At 41.5% G+C, this 23,496-nt stretch overlaps 1 protein-coding gene across 1 annotated transcript in view; it reads right to left on the minus strand.

The window, feature by feature from the left end:
• Positions 1-20,952, minus strand: part of ctdp1 (CTD (carboxy-terminal domain, RNA polymerase II, polypeptide A) phosphatase, subunit 1) — a 149,959-nt gene extending 129,007 nt beyond the window's left edge. The window contains exons 1-7 of the mRNA XM_061931450.2: positions 20,465-20,952; positions 16,836-16,919; positions 16,405-16,498; positions 7,532-7,660; positions 7,310-7,460; positions 1,448-1,538; positions 1,210-1,376 (exon numbers count right to left, since the gene is read on the minus strand). Coding sequence (XP_061787434.2) covers positions 1,210-1,376; positions 1,448-1,538; positions 7,310-7,460; positions 7,532-7,660; positions 16,405-16,498; positions 16,836-16,919; positions 20,465-20,760 — 1,012 coding nt within the window. The 5' untranslated portion in view covers positions 20,761-20,952. The remainder of the gene's footprint in view (positions 1-1,209; positions 1,377-1,447; positions 1,539-7,309; positions 7,461-7,531; positions 7,661-16,404; positions 16,499-16,835; positions 16,920-20,464) is intronic.
• Between the last annotated feature and the right edge of the window lie 2,544 nt (positions 20,953-23,496).

Raw genomic sequence — 23,496 nt, forward strand, 5'->3', positions numbered from 1 at the left:
TGCTGCCAAATGTATTTCATATGCTGTAAACCTAGTTCATAGTTGTTAGTTTCCTTCAATGCCAAACAAACACATACCAATCGTTGGTTAGAAGGCGATTGCCGAATTCGTCCTCGCTTTCTCTCGTGTCGCTGGCTGTCGTGTCGTTTTCGTCGGTCTCGCTTGCATACGGTTCAAACCGATTTGGCTCAATAGCTTCAGTTTCTTCTTCAATTTCGTTTTCGCTACCTGCCTCCACACTACAACCATCCGTTTCAATACATGCGTAACCTGTTGAATCGCTTAAGCCGCTGAAATCCGAGTCTGAATCCGAGCTAATGTCGCTATAGCTTGCTGTTCTATGCGCCATGTTTGTTTGAGTTGGCATCACTATGTGACGTCACAGGAAAATGGACGGGTGTATATAACGATGGTTAAAATCAGGCACTTTGAAGCTTTTTTTTAGGGATATTGCGTGATGGGTAAAATTTTGAAAAAAACTTCGAAAAATAAAATAAGCCACTGGGAACTGATTTTTAATGGTTTTAACCCTTCTGAAATTGTGATAATGTTCCCCTTTAACCACGACCCATAAGGAGCAAGGGTGAAGTGTCTTGCTCAAGTACACAACGGACGTGACGAGGTTGGTAGAAGGTGGGGATTGAACCAGGAACCCTCAGGTTGCTGGCACGGCCACTCTCCCAACCAGTGCCACGCCGTTCCCTATAATAATGATACTATTCTCACATTACTAATGGTCTTATGTAACATTTTCCACTTTAACTCTCACAATTTCTTTCATTTCAGTGCAGTGCTAAGATTCTTTTTCAGCCAACATTAATGACAGCCCATTAAATTAAATTTCCATATTAAGTCAAACTGTGTTAGAATATATTCAACACACGTCGTCTTTTTTTCCCTTCTTTGTCTTCACTTACATTTTCTGCACTAAATATCTCTTACGACTGAACATTTTGATTTAAAGAATTATTGGGTGCACATTTGTACTGTATTTGTCCTGTGGTTAGTTGTGTCAAAGTGAATAATATTCAGACAAACAGTGGGCTGCACTCTGTGCCCTCATTTAAAACTCAGCACAGCCTTTCAACAACAACCTAACAGGAGATCTTTATAGTTAACTTCAAAGTGCCTCCTAAGAGGGGACTGTGCAGGGAAGCGGAAACCTTGGACGATGTATAGTAAGAGACAAATGACAAATGACTTATGTACCTTTCTTGGCTGTGACAGCTTCCTGCGAGCCGGGCGGTGCGTTCATGTCCCCGATGCCTTCGAAGTAGACATATTTCTTCACAGTGATGAGGTTGGGTGCAAACTTCCATACGTCTTCGCGGTCATCAATGATGCAGACCATTGAATCCCCACAGGGGAAAAGATTCCTGTTCGGACAATGGAGGGAATTCAGCTTGATGACGCGGTGTATTTGCATCTAAATGGATGGAATTCCCACCTAAGATTCCCAGTCTTGGAATAGGGGTCGATGCATTCGTCTCTCGAAAGGATGCGGTGGGAGAACAGCTTTGTTTCAGGGTCCAAAAAGCCTAAGAAAACGACATTAAAAGAGCATATTAGCACATTGATCCTGATAAACCAACCTGCTTTAACCATTTAAATCCTTTCACAAGCACACTCTTATTCCTGACGGGATATACATCAAGCACATGGCGTCTGCAGTGAACCTCACCGGCCTCACCTCATCACAGGGAGTAGTAAATTTCAATTCCAAAGGCATTAAACATTCATCATATGGCGGCAAAATAGTGATGGACCGGGGGTTATATACTGTACCGTGTGATAAAGCATGGCTGGCCTGCCTCAAGTTAATCTAACACTCAATCACAATTTTGCTGAGGTTTTCATATTTGAAAGTTTTGGAGTATTTTCTGTCGGACTGGTGGAGAAAGAGGGGAAAAAAATGAAAATACACATGATGGTGTAATTTATGCTCTCGATAAATCCGAATCTGATGGCTGAATTGATCTATAGCTAACCATACTGTACATAAAACACAAAACTAGCAGAGAGCTCCCCCCTATGGACACAAACAGGAAGTACAACTAGCAAAGTTGACTTTATATGCTTATTTGTGTTTCATTGCATCTATTAAACCATCTCCAATTGCATTTACAATCCGCAAAGTATTTGAAAACATCACAAAATGCCACAAATTCAGTCAGCCCTTTTAAATATTGCGCTCTGAACACCTTGGGGTATTTTCGGACATTGACATCACAGTAGTAACGCTTTCTGCACTATAACCATGTTATCAGATCACTCATACTGGAAATAGGCAAAAATCGAAAAGAGACGTGCTGTTTATCATTCACAATCCTTATGGAAGACAAGAACAAATATGCTTGGCTTTTTTAATGCATTCAATATCATAAATAAATAGCCAACAATTGACTCAACAAATCAAGGGTCCTCTGTTGTGCTCATTATACTCTCCAAAAACATCCAGAAACTGCCGACAATATTCCATTTACATGTCATTACCTGAGAATGAACCAAGTATGAGTGATATTGTTATCATAACTGCCAATGCAAACGGACTATTTTAGTGGAGCATTGATAGCAGTGAACTAATGTTAGCTTATGCTGCTATTGTTGACACTGAGCTTCGTCTCAAACTTGCTAGAAGTAAATTCTAGATTACAATTCATGCAGCTCTAAGCTGGGAGTAGACAAATGTGGCCATGGTCTGACAGGCTGGTCGACTTTTACATCACCCGAGATGGCAAAATATACCCAACAAGACGCTTCCTGCAGGAACCTTTTATAACCCTTTGTGAGGATCAGTGTTGGGACTAACGCGTTACAAAGTAATTTTACGTTACTTTTGATGTAGTATCGGCTAGAAACAGAAGCGCTGCGGTGTCGTTCTTCTGAATCTTCCTCTGTCACAAGCCGGAGAGAAGAAAAGAGGCGCGGTCTGTGTGTGTGTCTGGGTGTGGGTGTGGGGAGGGGAGGCACACACGTGATCCGCGGTTTGATATAGGAAACAAAAAAAAAAAGTTGTTGGCACGTTCTGTCCACACACAGCGTGGTCATGGCGAGCGGAGTAACTGAGGAGCTTGAACGCCCCGCGCCATTGAATCGGTGTGTTTATAGGTGCAGACTCGGTTGTGCTAAACGAGGGTTTTAAACACATGCTGAACGTGCTTGAGCCACGTTACGACATCCTGTCGCGCACCCACTTCAGCGATAAGATTGTGCCAGATCTTTATGAGCAGGAGAAGAAAAAAGTTGTGGATGAACTATCCCGAGCATCATCTGTTGCGCTCATGACAGACGGGTGGACGTCCAGGGGAACTATAAGCGCTCACTTCATCACAGCAGACTGGGAGATGAGAAGACACGCCCCCTCTACGAGAGTCACTTTGCGCAGGTACTGACACAAGCAGTGGAGGAATGGAAGATAAAGATATCCCAGTCACACGTGATAATGCCAAAAATCTAATAATTACAGTGAATGAGGCAGGACTGGGACCACAGGTAGGTGCTTTGCACATGTAGTGAATTTGGCATCACATCTCAGTCAATAGGATGGAGCGCTTCCTTGGGAGGATCAGGAAGGAGGTTTCCTACTTCCACCCAAGCACAACAGCTGCTCATGTGCTTAAGACAAAGCAAGTAATGCTAAAGCTGCCTACTCATAAGCTCATACGTGATGTCCCAACGAGGTGGAACTACACTTATATGTTGGAGCAGCAGGCAGCTATATACTCTGCATTGACCCACAACACCCTGAAGACAAATGTCACCCTGTCTGATGATGATGTGAGAGTGGCAGATGAGGTCCTCCAGGTGCTTAAACCCCTCAAAAGTGTTACATCTCTACTGAGCACTGAAACTTCACCATCTGTGTCAATGATCCTGCCACTGAAAACAAGGATTCTACAATCCATGGCTCCAAGTGTGGAAGACAGCAGCATCACTCCAGATGTCAGGCTTTATTTCACTACCTATGTTTCAAGGAAGATGATGTGCCTTCTTATGCACTTTAACTTGTTTTTTATTAATGGTCATTGGTCCAAGTTTAAAGAAAGGAGGAATGCCTTTTTATGTTGCACTGTTTTTCATTAATTATGTTAAAAGGAAAATAAAAATGCATGTCAAGTTGATCAACAGATTGTATTATTCTCCAGTGCAATAACAGTACTGAAATGAAGGCTAAAAGGGCATTAATGGGAGCTTTAAAAAAAAAAAGAAGAAAAAAAGAAGTGACTAAATATGGTAGTTACTTTTTACAGTAACACACTACTTTTTGGTGTAAGTAACTGAGTTAGTAACTGAGTTACATTTGAAATAAAGTAACTAGTAACTATAACTAGTTACTGGTTTTCAGTAACTAACCCAACACTGGTGAGGATTGCGATTTAATCTTCATCTGAACCGAATTATGTGAGCGTTCCGTCGGTCGGCATCCCAGTAAGAGTGAAAATATTACAGTATGTGTTATATTCTGGTTAGTTTGTATGTTTAGCACCTAGCAATGCAGCGGATGCTAAAGGGTCACAATGAAACTGCATCAATCAGTCGGCTTCTAAAATGTATTGCTCATCCTTTTTCTCAACACCACCAAGACGAAGGAGCTGATCATGGATTTCCGGAAGAAAAAAACGACAAACATCCAACCACTGTACATCAATGAGGACTATGTGGAAAGGGTCTCTAAATTCAGGTTCCTGGGGATCCAGATCGAGGAAGACCTGTCGTGGAGTGCGAACACCTCAGTAAGGCTGAAACGACGCGGTTACGTAAATACGTCGACGCCGTTTTCGTGCGTCGACGCGTCATGGCAGAGCGCAAAGCAGACGATGCGAGGGGTGCGAGCAAGGGGAAAAAAGCACGCCAAAAGTCGTCAAAAGTGTGGGAGTATTTCAATAAACGGCCTAATAATGTTGTTGTATGCACACTGTGTCGAGCGGAAATGGCCTATCATAGCAGCACAACGGCTATGAACGAACATTTGAAAAGAAAACACCCGACAGCGTTCTTGCCATCACCATCAACTAGTCAATCGTCCGCGTGAGTATACGTAGTTATCATTACACAAAAACATGAATGTGTCATTTGTATCTGCATTGTAAATTCACAAACTAAAGCACCATTTCGCTCTGAGAGGCGCGTTTGGCGTGCCTGTTCAGTGTTTACAAAGACGCGCTCCTCTTTAACGCTGTGGAGAGGCGGGGCCGGCGAGCGAGCGGCGAGGCGGGGCGCGCCGGGAGCGACGCCGCAATCGTGCCCAGGTGCGCTGAAGAAAAGGGGAGGAGCAGAGAGAGGGAAGAGAGACTGGAAGGAGCCAGAGAAAATAGTTGGAAGAGAAAAGACTTTGTGTAAAATTTAAAGATTGTAAACCTGGCAAAGCCGTCTGGCGTTCAATCTGTCGGTCCTGAAAGAACCCCACGGCACAAGACGTGTCACAAACGCTAACGTTAATTAGTTGTGCAAATACCTTTTACAACATTAACAGTTACATATACTATGTACAAACGAACAATTAACTTTCACTTTAATCATACTATCATTGTTGTGTTATTAAGCAAAATAAGCAATACTCGTACTTTTGTTGAAATGTTTACACTGTTGTTACAGAATATTTCATTTTGCACTTTTTTGTATTGGATGTTTATCTTTATTTTTGCACATTTTAGCAAATAAGCAATACTTTTACTTTTGTTGAAATGTTTACACTGTTGTTACAGGATATTTCCGTTTTGCACTTTTTTGTATTGGATGTTTATCTTTTTTTTTGCACATTTTAAAGCAAAATAAGCAATACTTTTACTTTTGAAATGCTTATACTATTGCAGAATATTAAGATTTGCACTGGATGTTTACTTTTATATTTGCACATTAAAAAGCAAATAAGCTACTTTTAATTTTGTTAAATGTTAAAAGTTTTAAATGTTTACATTGTTACAGAATATTTTGTCATGTTGTTGTCAATGTTGACTGAGTGGCCATACTTTTTTTTTTGTAAATAAAAGCCATGCCTTTTGAAAAAACTGGCCTACATTTATTTTTTCATCTTCATTTTAAATAAACAAAATAATCAGTAAAAGGAAAAATAATCTATAGATTAATCAAAAAAATAATCTATAGATTAACGGATTAATCGAAAAAATAATCTATAAATTAATCGATAGAAAAATAATCGTTAGCTGCAGCCTTACACCTCAGTGACCATCAAAAAGGCACAGCAGAGACTTTACTTTCTGAGACTCCTCAAAAAGAACCACCTGTCACAAAAACTGCTTGTGTCCGTCTATCGCTGCTCAATAGAGAGTGTGCTGACATACTGCATGTGTGTATGGTAAATGGTATGCCAGCTGCACGGCGGCAGGGAGAAACGCACTTCAGAGGGTCATAAAAACTGCCATGAAGATCACTGGCTGCTCTCTCCCCTCCCTAGATGAACTGTACAGTGCCAGGTGCCTCAAAAAAGGCCCAAAACATCATAAGGGACCCATCTCACCCCGGACATAAACTTTTTGAACTGTTGCCCTCGGGCAGAAGATACAAGACAATAAAATGCCGGACAAACAGATTTAAGAACACTTTTTACCCGAGAGCAATAGTGTCGCTGAACACAAGACAATAATGACTGTGCATGTGAGCTGTGTGCTTGGTATTTTATCTATTTATCTATGTTTTTATGTGTTATTATGGATTTGCACTAAATTAGTTTTTGCTTACAATTTCATTGTACAATGTACAATGACAATAAAGATATATTCTCTTCTATTCTCTCTTTGTGTTCGGGCTCAAAAATATAAGGTCCTGTATCATAATTTTTCCAAAGTCTGCTTGATTAGCATTGTTGTTGATGGGAAAGGGATCTTTGGTTCCTAGCGCGACGTAACGCGATCTTGTGACTTTTTTATCTCTCAAAATGGCTTGGTAATCTCTGTGAGATTGATACTATGTTGATCATATTTATTTATTTGCAAACTTTGGAAGTATTTTGGTGCCATAAATCAGATATATATGATAATGGTAAATGGGTTATACTTGTATAGCGCTTTTCTACCTTCGAGGTACTCAAAGCACTTTGACACTATTTCCACATTCACACACACATTCACACACTGATTGCAAGAGCTGTCTTGCTCAAGGACACAACGGACCTGACGAGGTTGGTAGAAGGTGGGGATTGAATCAGGAACCCTAAGGTTGCTGGCACGGCCACTCTCCCAACCGCGCCACGCCGCTTCAATATAGCAGGAACTTGTTTTTCCACTCTACTGGTACTTATATAATAATAATAATGATAATAATAATAATAGGTAATGAGACAGAAAATTACCCGCAATTGTATGTGCATAAAGGCGACTCCCGAACGTGAAGACGTGCAACTCGTACAATTTGGCAATTTTCTCCAGGAATTCCTTGCAATGTGGGCGTAGTCGTGTGTGGAGCATTGGCTCTCCTCGCCCCAGCTGGAAGTGGAAAATGCCCTGCAGGAAAAAACAGAGCATTGAAGCGTTGGCTCTTGTAAAACAAACTTAATGTGTGTTGTGAAAAGTACCTTATTTGACATCTGCTGGCAGTGTTGATCGGTGGTGTGAATGAGCGTCTGGTCCAAGTCCACCATCAGGACCAGTTTTTTGTTGCGGTGCAGCCTCTGCTGGTCCTCCCGGCCAAGCTGCTCTGCTTGCTGTTTGGTTGGAGAGGGGAAAATCCTTTAATGACCGTTATATTAGACCACAATATAAATCAATCAAAGTTTATTGCTCCCATTGGGTTGAGGTTTTTTTTGCCCTGATGTGGGATCTGAGCCGAGGATGTCGTTGTGGCTTGTGCAGCCCTTTGAGACACTTGTGATTAAGGGTTGTATAAATAAACGTTGTTTGATTGATTGATATTTATATAGCCTTTAATCACAAATTCCTCAAAGGGCTTCACAAACCACAACGAAATCCTCGGATCTGCCTTCACAGGTCCTTGCTTATTTGTCCCCAATTACAACATTTTTCCTATGTACACAAGCTTCAATCGTTTAAATCTACTGCTACTAAAAATGACGTTAAAAACATTTAAAAATCAGTATAATTATATGACGCCACTATTTTAAAAATTCATAATAATCCATAAAATACATGTCAAAGTTTTTTCTTAATGATTTTTAGGCCGCAAAAGTTTTTTCCGAGTGTCACTCAAGGTCCTAATGACAAACAATGTCAGCTTCCCAAAATTGCTGTAAAATATTAAATACTATTTTTGCAATTTTTTAAATATATATATATATATATATATATTAGAGATGCGCGGTTTGCGGACACAACCGCGGAGTCCGCGGATTATCCGCGGATCGGGCGGATGAAATTAAAAACAATAAGATTTTATCCGCTCGCGGGTCGGGTCGGGCGGATTAATTTTTTTTTTTTTTTTTTTTTTGCGGGTGGCAGTTAAACCAATTGGTAAATATATATACATAGTTAAATGTTGTTACCCACATACGAAAAACGAGCAGGCACCTGCTGCATATGCCACAACAGAAGAAAAAAAAAGAAAAGAGATGGACACTTTTACGGAGCGGAGAAGGGACGCCTCGCCGGGGTCCGGGACCGAGGCCCCTTCCCCCGAGAGGGCCCCACCGGGAGCCGTAGCTGAGGCGATCCGCGAGAAGGGCCCGACGCACGTCCAGGGTCACTACCGCGCCCACCGCACCGACACCCCGCCTCGTCCGCTTTCGCCGCGGCCGGCGTCACGCGCAGCAGGTAAGCAGCTTACCTGCCCGCCACCCCCGTGGCCGGGGGCTCGTAACATGGGTCACTCCGCGCGCTCCGCCCGCGCAGCTTACCTGCTTGCCACCCCTGTTGCCGGGGGCGCGTAACAGGGGTCACTCCGCGCGTAGTGCGCTCATGAAAGGGGTGGGGCTCACCCTGGTTGATATAGAGAGCAGGACGGTGGCCATGGAAGTTGGAACCCGCTAAGGAGTGTGTAACAACCCACCTGCCGAATCAACTAGCCCTGAAAATGGATGGCGCTGGAGCGTGGGCCCATATCTGGCCGTCGCCGGCAGTGAGACGCGCTTGGAGGTGCGCTCAGCGCGGCTCCCATATGATTGCGCACTGGTGTGCGTCTGGGTCGTGACAGCGTGGCACGCGAATGTCTGTGCATTGGATCAGTCTCCTTTCTTTAACAGGTAAAAGCTTTATAACCTCACCATACCTGCCAACTTTTAAATCAGAAAAACCTAGTAGCCAGGGTCCAAGGGCCGCAGGCCCCGGTAGGTCCAGGACAAAGTCCTGGTGGAGGGTTCAGGGCTTCGCCCCCCGACGCAAAATGACTATTAGCATTCAGACAGGTTAAAATGTTGCTAAAACCATCACTTTTCTATCAGTCACAGTGACTTTTCAAAACAAAAATATTACAGCAAAAATCATATGGGTTGATTGACATGTTTATTCTGTAAGCTAACTTCAATAGTTTGAAATTATTTTGACAGTTAATGCCAGTTATCCTGTCAACCTTTCACAAGACTTCAATTTGTTAATTGAAAGTATAAATAGTATAAACACTTTTTACAGTATGTCGTGCTGTGAAATACAGCCGACAGGATTGCGCATGCATGGTGCAGGAGAACAAAGGACTTCTTTCATTTAAGGTTTGTGATAAACCATCAAACTCATTCGTTAAAAGGACTCTATAGTAATATAAAGCGAATTTTTCTGGACATTATCATGCAAGAAAAGTTTATTTTTGGGATCGCGATCACCGCGTAATGATTTTTAAAGGTTGCATTACATTATTAACTGTCCCATGTGATCAGCCAGTGCGATTGGAAGTCCATGCTCAATTATTGCCTCCGTAAATAAAACTTCGGCATTTATCACATCCAAAGAATCTGTTTGGGCGACGAAAAACGTTGAAAGTTTTCCACTTGTATCGCTAGCAACGGCATTAGACTTGTGTTTTTTTGTCCCAACGTGGTCTTTTACATCGCTAATTCCTCCGTGTCCGATCGAAAAATCTTGTCTGCACAAGGTGCAATTCGCGTAGTTTTCACCCTTTTTTTTAATTTTTTTATTAATATTAGATATATAACAACGGGCGGATGGTGGGCGGGTGCAGTTCTGCTCAAACGTTACATCGGGTGGATGGCGGATGGTTGACGACTTTCTGACGCGGTTGCGGATGAAATAATTGCCTATCCGCGCATCTCTAATATATATATATACACACACACACACACACACACACACACACACACACACACACACACACACACACACACACACACACACACACACACACACACACACACACACACACACACACACACACACACACACACACACACACACACACACACACACACACAGTCGTGGTCAAAAGTTGACATACACTTGTAAAGAACATAATGTCATGGCTGTCTTGAGTTTCCAATAATTTCTGCAACTCTTATTTTTTTGTGATAGAGTGATTGGAGCACATACTTGTCACAAAAAACATTCATGAAGTTTGGTTCTTTTATGAATTCATTATGGGTCTACTGAAAATGGGACCAAATCTGCTGGGTCAAAAGTATACATAAAGCAATGTTAATATTTGGTTACGTGTCCCTTGGCAAGTTTCACTGCAATAAGGCGCTTTTGGTAGCCATCCACAAGCTTCTGGCAAGCTTCTGGTTGGGTTTTTGACCACTCCTCTTGACAAAATTGGTGCAATTCAGCTAAAGTTGTTGGTTTTCTGACATGGACTTGTTTCTTCAGCATTGTCCACACGTTTAAGTCAGGACTTTGGGAAGGCCATCCTAAAACCTTAATTTTAGCCTGATTTAGTCATTCCTTTACCACTTTTGACGTGTGTTTGGGGTCATTGTCCTGTTGGAACACCCAACTGCGCCCAAGACCCAACCTCCAAGCTGATGATTTTAGGTTGTCCTGAAGAATTTGGAGGTAATCCTCCTTTTTCATTATCCCATTTACTCTCTGTAAAGCACCAGTTTCATTGGCAGCAAAACAGGCCCAGAGCGTAATACTACCACCATCATTCTTGACGGTAAGAATGATGTTCCTGGGATGAAAGGCCTCACCTTTTTTTTTGGCCAAACAGCTAAATTTTTGTTTCATCTGACATCACATGGACAAAGACAAGACCTTCTGGAGGAAAGTTCTGTGGTCAAATGAAACAAAAATTGAGCTGTTTGGCCACAATACCCAGCAATATGTTTGGAGGACAAAAGGTGAGACCTTTAATCCCAGGAACACCATGTTTTCTTTATTTTCATGACAATTTACATTGTAGGTTGTCAATGAAGGCATCAAAACTATGAATGAACACATGTGGAGTTATGTACTTAACTAAAAAGTATATACATATATACACCTTTACATATACAAACATACTGTATATATAAACATACACAATCAATCAATTAATCAATCAATCAAAGTTTATTTGTATAGCCCTAAATCACGAGTGTCTCAAATGGCTGCACAAGCCACAACGACATCCTTGGCTCAGATCCCACACCAGGGCAAGAAAAAACTCAACCCAATAGGATTACAATGATACAGTGGATGTTCCTGCATAATTATTTGCACTTAAAATACATGTTTTTTAGTAATAAATATGATTACAAATAACAGTAAGTGTGTTCGTCCTAAAGATTACTGCCATTTCATTCTACACATTGTAGCATTTTTAAGTCTTTTTTATTTTTGACATATGCCACGATATCGTACCGTGGCCTTAATGCAGTGATAATATTGTACCATGACATTTTGACACCGTTACATCCCTATGAATTACTAATAACCTAAATAAACTGAAGGTGGAAACAGAAGGAATACGTAAGAAATGCTTACTAAAGTGTATCAAAATAGTGCAAAGTGTGAAAATCCAGCATGTGATTTGAACTTAATGAAAAAGACTTAATGAAAAATTGCTTTTTCAGCAATTGACCATGCAAAAATTAGCAAAAAAAGAGCATTTAAAGATGTTTTAGTGTTTAAATAATTGAAAAATGATCAACAGAGTTCACATAAATTCATCCAAATGAATCACTTTGTTTGTTTCAGTCACTATGTTATTTAGTCACTATAGTAATTACAACTTGTGTTCATCGCCACAGGAACCACATGGGTTAGCCTACTCTATACAGTATTTACAACCTTACTAGTGTTCACTTCACAGCCACAAATGGTTCATCTAGTTATTTACATTAATTAAACATTACTTTGGTTCATTCACACAATACTTTGGCATTTTTGCTGTGATGGCTCTGACATGAACCTTTCGGGCAAATTTCTGAGCAGCTTGCATTTTCCTTTTTGTTTCTGCTTTAGTGGATTCTGCCTTGGATTTTATAGCCAATTTCTGTCTCTTCAACTCCCTCTCCACTTCTAACTGCTCCAAATGCAAAAATCATAAAGAGTACAAACAATATTTATTTTATTAGCTAACTTCCTTTATCTGAATAGCCAGTTGTGGTTTATAGCATGAAATAACAAATATATTGCAGTCATGTTGTTAATATTTAAAAATATTTCAACTATCCATCCATCCATTTTCTACCGCTTGTCCCTTTAGGGGTCGCGGGGGGGTTGCTGGAGCCTATCTCAGCTGCATTTGGGCGGAAGGCGGGGTACACCCTGGACAAGTCGCCACCTCATCGCAGGGCCAACACAGATAGACAGACAACATTCACACTCACATTCACACAGTAGGGCCAATTTAGTGTTGCCAATCAACCTATCCCCAGGTGCATGTCTTTGGAGGTGGGATGAAGCTGGAGTACCAGGAGGGATCCCACGCAGTCACAGGGAGAACATGCAAACTCCACACAGAAAGATCCCGAGCCCGGGATTGAACCTAGGACCTTCATATTGTGAGGCACACGCACTAACTATTCAATGTCAAAATATAAACAGTAGAAATAATGAACAAAATGTCAGCTACTGTCTTGTTGCATAACACCAATGAAAATGAAATGTAGCATTTAGACAGGCTATACTGTAGCATCATCACGTCTGCCAAAAAATATGTGTGTTCTTAAGTGTGTATTCCACCTCTTCAAAGTCGAGAGCAGTTTTGATTTGGGCTTACATGGTAAACTAAAATGAATGTGTTGGGCATTGTTTTATCCAGACGCATACATTTGTCTAAATGTGGCCAATTAGACGCAGTGTGGGTTTCCTGGACGTTGTCTACATCGCTAAAAGAAAAATCTAAGGAAGAGAATCTCTCTGCCATCTTCCACTAGTGTTTTTAATATATAAATCGCCCGCTTGAAAATTCCCTCTTCTCTTCTCCGACTCTCTCGTCGTCATTTGGGATGTCTGTTGTGATTTCCCTTCCTAGTTCGATGACCCGCCCTATCTTGCCTCTGATTGGCCTGTCCGTAATGTTTTGCCCTAATCTTAACTAGAGATGTCCGATAAAGGCTTTTTTGTCGATATCCGATATTGTCCAACTCTTAATTACCGATTCTGATATCAACCGATACCGATATATACAGTTGTGGAATTAACTCATTATTATGCCTAATGTTGTTGTGATGCCCTGCTGGATGCATTAAACAATGTAACAAGGTTTTCCAAAATAAATCAACTCCATCCATCCATCCATCTTCTTCCGCTTATCCGAGGTTGGGTCGCGGGGGCAGCAGCCTAAGCAGGGAAGCCCAGACTTCCCTCTCCCCAGCCACTTCGTCCAGCCCTTCCCGGGGGATCCCGAGGCATTCCCAGGCCAGCCGGGAGACATAGTCTTCCCAACGTGTCCTGGGTCTTCCCCGTGGCCTCCTACCGGTTGGACGTGCCCTAAACACCTCCCAAGGGAGGCTTTCGGGTGGCATCCTGACCAGATGCCCGAACCACCTCATCTGGCTCCTCTCCATGTGGAGGAGCAGCAGCTTTACTTTGAGCTCCCCCCGGATGGCAGAGCTTCTCACCCTATCTCTAAGGGAGAGCGCCGCCACCCGGCGGAGGAAACTCATTTCGGCCGCTTGTACCCGTGATCTTGTCCTTTCGGTCGTAACCCAAAGCTCATGACCATAGGTGAGGATGGGAACGTAGATCGACCATTAAATTGGGAGCTTTACCTTCCGGCTCAGCTCTTTCTTCACCACAACGGATTGATACAGCGTCCGCATTACTGAAGACGCCACACCGATCCGTCTGTCGATCTCACAATCCACTCTTCCCTCACTCATGAAAAAGACTCCGAGGTACTTGAACTCCTCCACTTGGGGAAGGGTCTCCTCCGCAACCCGGAGATGGCACTCCACCCTTTTCCAGGCGAGAACCATGGACTCGGAGTTGGAGGTGCTGATTCTCATCCCAGTCACACTCGGCTGCGAACCGATCCAGTGAGAGCTGAAGATCCTGGCCAGATGAAGCCATCAGGACCACATCATCTGCAAAAAGCAAAGACCTAATCCTGCAGCCACCAAACCGGATCCCCTCAATGCCTTGACTGCGCCTAGAAATTCTGTCCATAAAAGTTATGAACAGAATCGGTGACAAAGGGCAGCCTTGGCGGAGTCCAACCCTCACTGGAAACGTGTCTGACTTACCGCCGGCAATGCGGACCAAGCGCTGACACTGATCATACAGGGAGCGGACCGTCACAATCAGACAGTCCGATACCCCATACTCTCTGAGCACTCCCCACAGGACCTCCCGAGGGACACGGTCGAATGCCTTCTCCAAGTCCACAAAGCACATGTAGACTGGTTGGGCAAACTCCCATGCACCCTCAAGGACCCTGCCGAGAGTATAGAGCTGGTCCACAGTTCCACGACCAGGACGAAAACCGCACTGTTCCTCCTGAATCCGAGGTTCGACTATCCGGCGTAGCCTCCTCTCCAGTACACCTGAATAGACCTTACCAGGAAGGCTGAGGAGTGTGATCCCACAATAGTTAGAACACACCCTCCGGTTCCCCTTCTTAAAGAGAGGAACCACCACCCCGGTCTGCCAATCCAGAGGTACCGCCCCCGATGCTGCAACTCAAGTTATGGAAAAAAATGCCAACATGGCACTGCCATATTTATTATTGAAGTCACAAAGTGCATTATTTTTTTTAACATGCCTCAAAACAGCAGCTTGGAATTTGGGACATGCTCTCCCCGAGATAATCCTGATACCCACTACAACTATGGGAAATACTATACTTTGACTTTCACAAAGTGCAGTATTTTTATTTTTTTTTAAACATGCCTTAAAACAACAGCTACAAAAACAATGAAGTCACACAGATTCTGTCCAGAGTATACTAGAGTAATAAAGTAAACAATAACATAGTCCTCCTTTAGTGCTAGACTGCCTGGCATACTGTATAACAGGAAATTATCAACTGGGCTCAATCTGCCCTGCTCTAACATATTTGTATGAGTAACACAAATGTGCTGCAAGCTAGTGGTGAGTGCTTGAAGTGGCCTAGCAGTCAGCCAGAGCTTCTGAAATGCTGTGTTGAGACAGGGCACCTTGTTCACTGCAAGCTGCAAAGTGTGCGCCATGCAGGGCAGACTAGCCACACCAAACTCCATCGTAGCTTTTGCCATACTGCATGCGTTGTCCCTGACCACAACGTGAGCTTTCGGCTTGGTGTGGTTTTTGTTGTAATTTTGTTTTTTCTCGGCGGAGTCTTTAAGCGACAACTGTGTGGTACTACTTTTTTCCGGTGTTTGCTTTTCATCCATCTTCCGCTTGTATTCATCGTGTATCTCCTTATGATTCTTGAAGAGGTGGGAGATCTAATTGCTCGTATTAAAGGAATACGTCTTGGTTCCTCCTCGCATAACCAACTTTTTGCAGTCATTGCAAATTGCCTTTTTTTTATCCGCCAGACACACTTTAAAATAATCCCAAACCATAGACATGGTGTCGTTAGTCAGTCATCGAGCGAGCTCGCTTGTTAGCCATGGCTACAGCACCGGCAACAACACACTCTTGTTGTTGTTATGCTCCGCTCTCGGCGGTTTGATGAGGTCATCAAGCGTCGCCAGTAAACCTCTCATGCTGCAGTCGTCAACTCCTGTGTTGTGTGTGGAAGAGGGGAGGGGTTGCTGACTGGGTTTATATCCGTGTTTTACCGGATATGTACCGCTCCGTACAACGGCATTTTAAAAAGTCATTAAATTTACTTTTTGAAACCGATACCGATCATTTCCGATATCACATTTTAAAGCATTTATCGGCCGAAAATATCTCTAATTACGATAAATGTGGTATCAAAAAATAATTTTCATAAATTTGCAATAAAAAGACACTTTTTTGGTGTAGTGTTGCCATTTTAGGCAAATGTAATGAAACTAGTTGACAATTTAACCTAGATATTTTTAACACTGAATAAAAACTAAATGCCACAAAATATCTCTGTGATGTATATGATATTAAAAAAATAATGCACAAAGAAAAAAAAAACAGGTACCCCCGTCACATGCCTCACCTCAGAGCTGACCATCAACTCGGGCACACTGTGCACCATGGAGACTGTTGCCGTGGAGATGGGAGTTTGCTGGTTCCCATTTGTGCTCTGCAGCCTGAGAGAGAGCCAAAGAGAGAGAGTGGGTGTCATGCTTTTTGCCGGTGTCTATTACGTCCTTGAACACAAGGTGACTCAGAAGAGAAAACGCTTTTGATTTGGAAGTGTTTCCAATTCAATTTGGCGAGATTCGAACTAAATGATTTATGACCACAATATTGTTTTCTGGCGCCACCTGAGGGTATGATGTCAAAATGAAGGCAGAGCAAATACTATTAGCTACAATAACAGACTCAAGCAGCTGGCTTAGCAATCAACTTGATGCATCCCAAACTGCCCCAGTTGACAATATGTGTAAACAAACATTGCTTGTTTTTATTATTATATTTCCTTACTGAGTCAGGTCTTGTCCACATTCAGCACATAAGCCTTTCATCACTATAGGGTGGTTGCATCCTAATATTCTGACGATGACACCCCTGGAAAAATAAAAAGACAGTACAATGTTAGTAAGTGATGATAATGATGAATATGAGCATAACACTAGGGCTGGGCGATAAAACGATATGAATATATCTCGCGACAGACACGTCATTTATATCAATTAAAATGTGTTTTTTTCTTCGCCGTAAGAGACCCGGAAGTTGCGAAGCAAGGTTGGTTGCATGAATAAAGGCAATAGCTCTCTGGTAACCGAGCAACGCAGTAAGTGATCGCTGATCAGTGGGAGGGACACGCCAACAGCCAATCAGGTAACAGTATCAACTCTCAAGTTTGGTTGTGCCATCTTGTCTCGCGGTTCATTTTTCTCTGGAAAACTAAAAATGTGTGCTGCAGAGAGATAAGAAATTGTTGATAAAACAGGAAAAGTCACCTCGACAGTTTTTTTTAAACAGACGGTATTTAGATCGAAGACCACACCACCGCTGAGCCGTAGCTTCCTGACACTAAAACCCACAGAAAATAATTAGTCTCAGGTTTCTATTTTTACACTTTATTCAGCATTTCTTACGTATTCCTAATTTTTTCACCTTCATTATAAGAGGTTAAGTGTGTTTTCCATGGTTGTATTGACATTTCCTTTCTTTTCTGCCTTGACAGCTGAGGGGATTGCAATCAAAGAGACGTTACATTTTAAATATCCATCCATTTTTTACCGCTTGTCCCGTTCGGGGTCACGGGGGGTGCTGGAGCCTATCTCAGCTGCATTTGGACGGAAGGTGGGGTACACCCTGGACAAGTCGCCCCCTCATCACAGGGCCAACACAGACAACATTCACACTCACATTCACAGACTAGGGCCAATTTAGTGCTGCCAATCAACCTATCCCCAGGAGCGTGTCTTTGGAGGTGGGAGGAAGCCGGAGTACCCGGAGGGAACCCACGCAGTAACAGGGAGAACATGCAAACTCCACACAGAAAGCTCCCGAGCCCGGGATTGAACCCAGGACTACTCAGGACCTTTGTATTGTGAGGCACATGCACTAACCCCTCTTCCACCGTGCTGCCCACACACATTTTAAATACAATTATTAAAAACAACTTCTTCAGGTACTTATTTTCAATTAGGAAATAACAAATATCGATGTCGAACGATATAAACTACCGGATTTTTCGGACTATAAGTCGCAGTTTTTTTCATAGTTTGGCCTGGGGTGCGACTTATACTCAGGAGCGACTTATGTGTGAAATTATTAACACATTACCGTAAAATATCAAATAATATTATTTAGCTCATTCACGTAAGAGACTAGACGTATACGATTTCATGGGATTTAGCGATTAGGAGTGACATATTGTTTGGTAAACGTATAGCATGTTCTATATGTTATAGTTATTTGAATGACTCTTACCATAATATGTTACATTAACATACCAGGCACGTTCTCAGTTGGTTATTTATGCCTCATATAACATACACTTATTCAGCCTGTTGTTCACTATTCTTTATTTATTTTAAATTGCCTTTCAAATGTCTATTCTTGGTGTTGGCTTTTATCAAATAAATCTCCCCAAAAAATGCGACTTATACTCCAGTGCGACTTATATATGTTTTTTTCCTTCTTTATTACGCATTTTCGGCCGGTGCGACTTATACTCCGGAGCGACTTTTTCCTCCAAAAATTACGGTACTTATATCGTGATATATTGTTGCCCAGCCCGACATAATAGAAGCAGGAAAACAAACTTGTTCTGTAAAGGTTAAAGTTACTTAAATGACAATCATTAATAATTACAATATTGTAGCTACAAAAATACAATAAATCGAGTAATATTGTTGAGTTTACTTCAAACATGCAAACATACAACATGATGCATCACAATTTCCAGTTTCTCTTTTCAACATGTTCGAAAAGGAGTAGGAAGAAGCAGAGCTTATTTAATCATACCCCTTTTCTTTTATATAACAGTTGCTAAAACTTTTGTTCACTTCCCGTTCTCAATTTATTCACAATATACTGCATAAGTAATCCCAGTAAAAATAAATAAATAATAATTGGTGAAGTAATTTATATTTCATATGATTCATTATTTATTTCAGGCAATGACATAAAAAAGTACAAAGTTGACAACACTTAATAATATAAATTAATATAGTGCAAAAGGTAATGTATAGTATGTAATACATGATTGTCCAGTTTTGCCTGAAAGGGAGTGTGAAGAAGATAATTTATTTAATCCCACCCCCAGTTCTCCATTCAGTGATTATTCACATGAGTGTCACTGTAACTTTGTTTAAGGATTATAATACAGATGTTGTATCATAGTGGCATTACCACAGGTAACAATAATTATTACACTGTAAAAATAATTTGTATCAACAATGTAGGAATAATTAATATACCAACAATGGTTATAGACAACATAGCAATAATGGTAAGGAAACATTGAGCACATGTTAACACTTTGATGAGATGAGTAAGATTATTTTGAGAATGAATGGATTAAATAAATTCAGAATGTTTATTATATTGTAGACCAGGGGTTACCAACGCGGTGCCCGCGGGCACCAGGTCGCCCGCTGGCCTGTTCTAAAAATAGCTCAAATAGCAGCACTTACCAGTGAGCTGCCTCTATTTTTTAAATTTTATTTATTTACTAGCAAGCTGGACTCGCTTTGCTCAACATTTTTAATTCTAAGAGAGACAAAACTCAAATAGAATTTGAAAATCCAAGAAAATATTTTAAAGACTTGGTCTTCACTAACTGACAAAGAAACAGATAACAGATTTGGTATCCAGTTCAAAGTGTGATTTATTTTAAAATTTGAGAGTTTACTTTTGTATTTTACATGAGTTATTATTTGTACAAACATGGTGCAAAGTAATTCATGATTTGTTAAAAAATGTTAGTGGCTAGCTAGTTAAAATGGGATATTATGATTTCACATTATTTGAAAATGTTCAATTTGAAAAATGTGCACTTAGAGAAAATATAAAAAATAAAGTGTTGCATATTGATATTTATCTGTTTCTATACATATTTATTGTGAGAAATAATTAACATGATCAATGTTTCCACAAAGATAAATATATAACAGAGTTAAAGGTAAATTGGCTATTTCTGGCAATTTATTTAAGTGTGTATCAAACTGGTATCCCTTCGCATTAATCAGTACTCAAGAAGTAGCTCTTGAATTCAAAAAGGTTGGTGACCCCTGTTGTAGACATGTAAAATAAATTTAAGGAATTATTCGCCATCATACAATGTCCCACTTCCGGTTTCAAAATAAGAGCGAACACATGTAGCTCCTTAAAATCAAGCGTGGTAATCCCAGTTATTAATGTTTTGCAATTTAAATAATTCAGACCTCATAGTAAGCTAAAGCTAACAAAGCAATAACTTGGCTTCACTAACATATAAGTCATTTATTTTGAAAGCAAAAACAAACTAAAACATTGTACGAGCGAGCTTGATAGCTGTGTACTAAACGAGCTAGCTGGTTAGCCAGATAGCATAACAACACAGCTGCAATGTCTTCCCTGAAGAACCACAACAGGCCTCGAATGAGAGCAGCACTCACCCAGGCTGGATGACCTGTCCGGGCTGACAGCACAGCTCCTTGACGACCCCCGCGCGGTCCGACTTCACCTTCTTCTCCGGGACCCTGGTCGTCGCTGCCCGCTTGTTCGCCACGATGGGGACGCAGAGCGCCAACACGGAGTCCACATTGACGTGAGAGCCAGGCTTGACTTTCCACTCGAGGAGCCGACAGGGGTGCGTCCCAGACGTGTAGCGGATATCCGACACCTGCACCGCGGGGCCCAGCCTTGATGTATCCCCGCCACCGCCGCCAGAATCTGCGGGAAGGTCCTCCATCTGCTCCGTGGCCGCGCAAACGCAAAAAACGAGCCTGTAATGTTCCGTTTAAAGTGTATCCACCACAAATTGCAATTGTAGAAACATTTAAAAAGTTTTAAACGACAGGCTGGCGGGGAGAATTAAAAGAAAAGTGTAGGATTTTAAAGCCACTATCGACACGCAGCCTCGTTCACTCTTCCCGCCCGTAAACAGGAAGTGGCAACACTGCAGACACGCAGGTCCCTATGACAACTTCCGGTAGTTAAAACGAGTAGAAAAACACTAAGCATAATAGAAAGGTTTTTTTTAAATTTTATTTCGGATATTAATTTCTAGTTCATTAAAATTACTTTTTTTAACACTATATATGTATGTTTTTCTAAAAAATCAAAAGTGCAAAAGTAGCAAATGTACTTATGACGTCATAAAGTTCCCGCTTTCCCGCGTCCAATTAGATCGCTCATGTCAGGGGTGTCCAAAGTGCGGCACGCGGCTCATTTTGTATCGCGCGTTGTAAAATAGTAATATTAGATATAGTTTTTGATACAACACTAATTTGCATTGTCACTTTTAACACAAAGCTTGATGTCAATGTTTTGTATAGCTATGCATACATTGACCTACATTGTTACATCATACTTGCCAACCGTGAGACCTCCGAATTCGGGAGATGGGGGCGGGGGGAGGTGGGCGGGGTTTGGTGGTGGCGGGTGTATATTGATTATTGCATAATATTAGGAATAATAATATATCAAATTTATAAAATGTTTTTCTAAGTACTCAAAGATGCTTTACATGAGCAAAACAGAAGAAAACAACTTAGTTAGACTTAGACAAACTAATGATCCACAAGGAAAATTGTTCCACACAGTAACTCAGTTACAAAGTTTGGAAAGTGTAAGGACTGAAAGGATAATGCAGGTATGAAGTAGACTAAAAATATAACCCTGTTTTACATATGAGTTGGGAAATTGTGTTAGATGTAAATATAAACGGAATACAATGATTTGCAAATCATTTTCAACCCATATTCAGTTGAATATGCTACAAAGACAACATATTTGATGTTCAAACTGATAAGCTTTTTTTTTGTGTGCAAATAATCATTAACTTTAGAATTTGATGCCCGCAACACATGACAAAGAAGTTGGGAAAGGTGGCAATAAATACTGATAAAGTTGAGGAATGCTCATCAAACACTTATTTGGAACATCCCACAGGTGTGCAGGCTAATTGGGAACAGGTGGGTGCCATGATTGGGTATAAAAACAGCTTCCCAAAAAATGCTCAGTCTTTCACAAGAAAGGTTGGGGCGAGGTACACCCCTTTGTCCACAACTGCGTGAGCAAATAGTCAAACAGTTTAAGAACAATGTTTCTCAAAGTGCAATTGCAAGAATTTTAGGGATTTCAACATCTACGGTCCATAATATCATCAAAAGGTTCAGAAAATCTGGATAAATCACTCCACGTAAGCGGTATGGCCGGAAACCAACATTGAATGACCGTGACCTTCGATCCCTCAAACGGCACTGTATCAAAAACCGACATCAATCTCTAAAGGATATCACCACATGGGCTCAGGAACACTTCAGAAAACCACTGTCACTAAATACAGTTGGTCGCTACATCTGTAAGTGCAAGTTAAAGCTCTACTATACAAAGCGAAAGCCATTTATCAACAACATCCAGAAACGCCGCCGGCTTCTCTGGGCCCGAGATCATCTAAGATGGACTCATGCAAAGTGGAAAAGTGTTCTGTGGTCTGACAAGTCCACATTTCAAATTGTTTTTGGAAATATTCGACATCGTGTCATCCGGACCAGAGGGGAAGCGAACCATCCAGACTGTTATCGACGCAAAGTTCAAAAGCCAGCATCTGTGATGGTATAGGGGTGCATTAGTGCCCAAGGCATGGGTAACTTACACATTTGTGAAGGCACCATTAATGCTGAAAGGTACATACAGGTTTTGGAACAACATATGCTGCCATCTAAGCGCCGTCTTTTTCATGGACGCCCCTGCTTATTTCAGCAAGACAATGCCAAGCCACATTCAGCACGTGTTACAACAGCGTGGCTTCGTAAAAAACAAAAAGAGTGCGGGTACTTTCCTGGCCGTTTGCAGTCCAGACCTGTCTCCCATCGAAAATGTGTGGCGCATTATGAAGCATAAAATACGACAGCGGAGACCCCGGACTGTTGAACGACTGAAGCTCTACATAAAACAAGAATGGGAAAGAATTCCACTTTCAAAGCTTCAACAATTAGTTTCTTCAGTTCCCAATCGTTTGAGTGTTGTTAAAAGAAAAGGTGATGTAACACAGTGGTGAACATGCCCTTTCCCAACTACTTTGGCACGTGTTGCAGCCATGAAATTCTAAGTTAATTATTATTTGCAAAAAAAAAATAAAGTTTATGGGTTTGAACATCAAATATCTTGTCTTTGTAGTGCATTCAATTGAATATGGGTTGAAAAGGATTTGCAAATCATTGTATTCCGTTTATATTTACATCCAATACAATTTCCCGGAAGAACTTTGAACATGTCACGAGGGAGGTGCTGGACATTGAGTCCGAGTGGACCATATTCCGCACCTCTATTGTCAAGATGGCTGATTGGAGCTGTGGCCGCAAGGTAGTTGGTGCCTATCGTGGCGGTAATCCTAGAACCCGTTGGTGGACACCGGCGGTGAGGGATGCCGTCAAGCTGAAGAAGGAGTCCTATCGGGTTCTTTTGGCTCATAGGACTCCAG

The sequence above is a fragment of the Nerophis lumbriciformis genome, linkage group LG37, assembly GCF_033978685.3.
Source record: "Nerophis lumbriciformis linkage group LG37, RoL_Nlum_v2.1, whole genome shotgun sequence".
Classification (NCBI taxonomy): Eukaryota; Metazoa; Chordata; class Actinopteri; order Syngnathiformes; family Syngnathidae; genus Nerophis; species Nerophis lumbriciformis.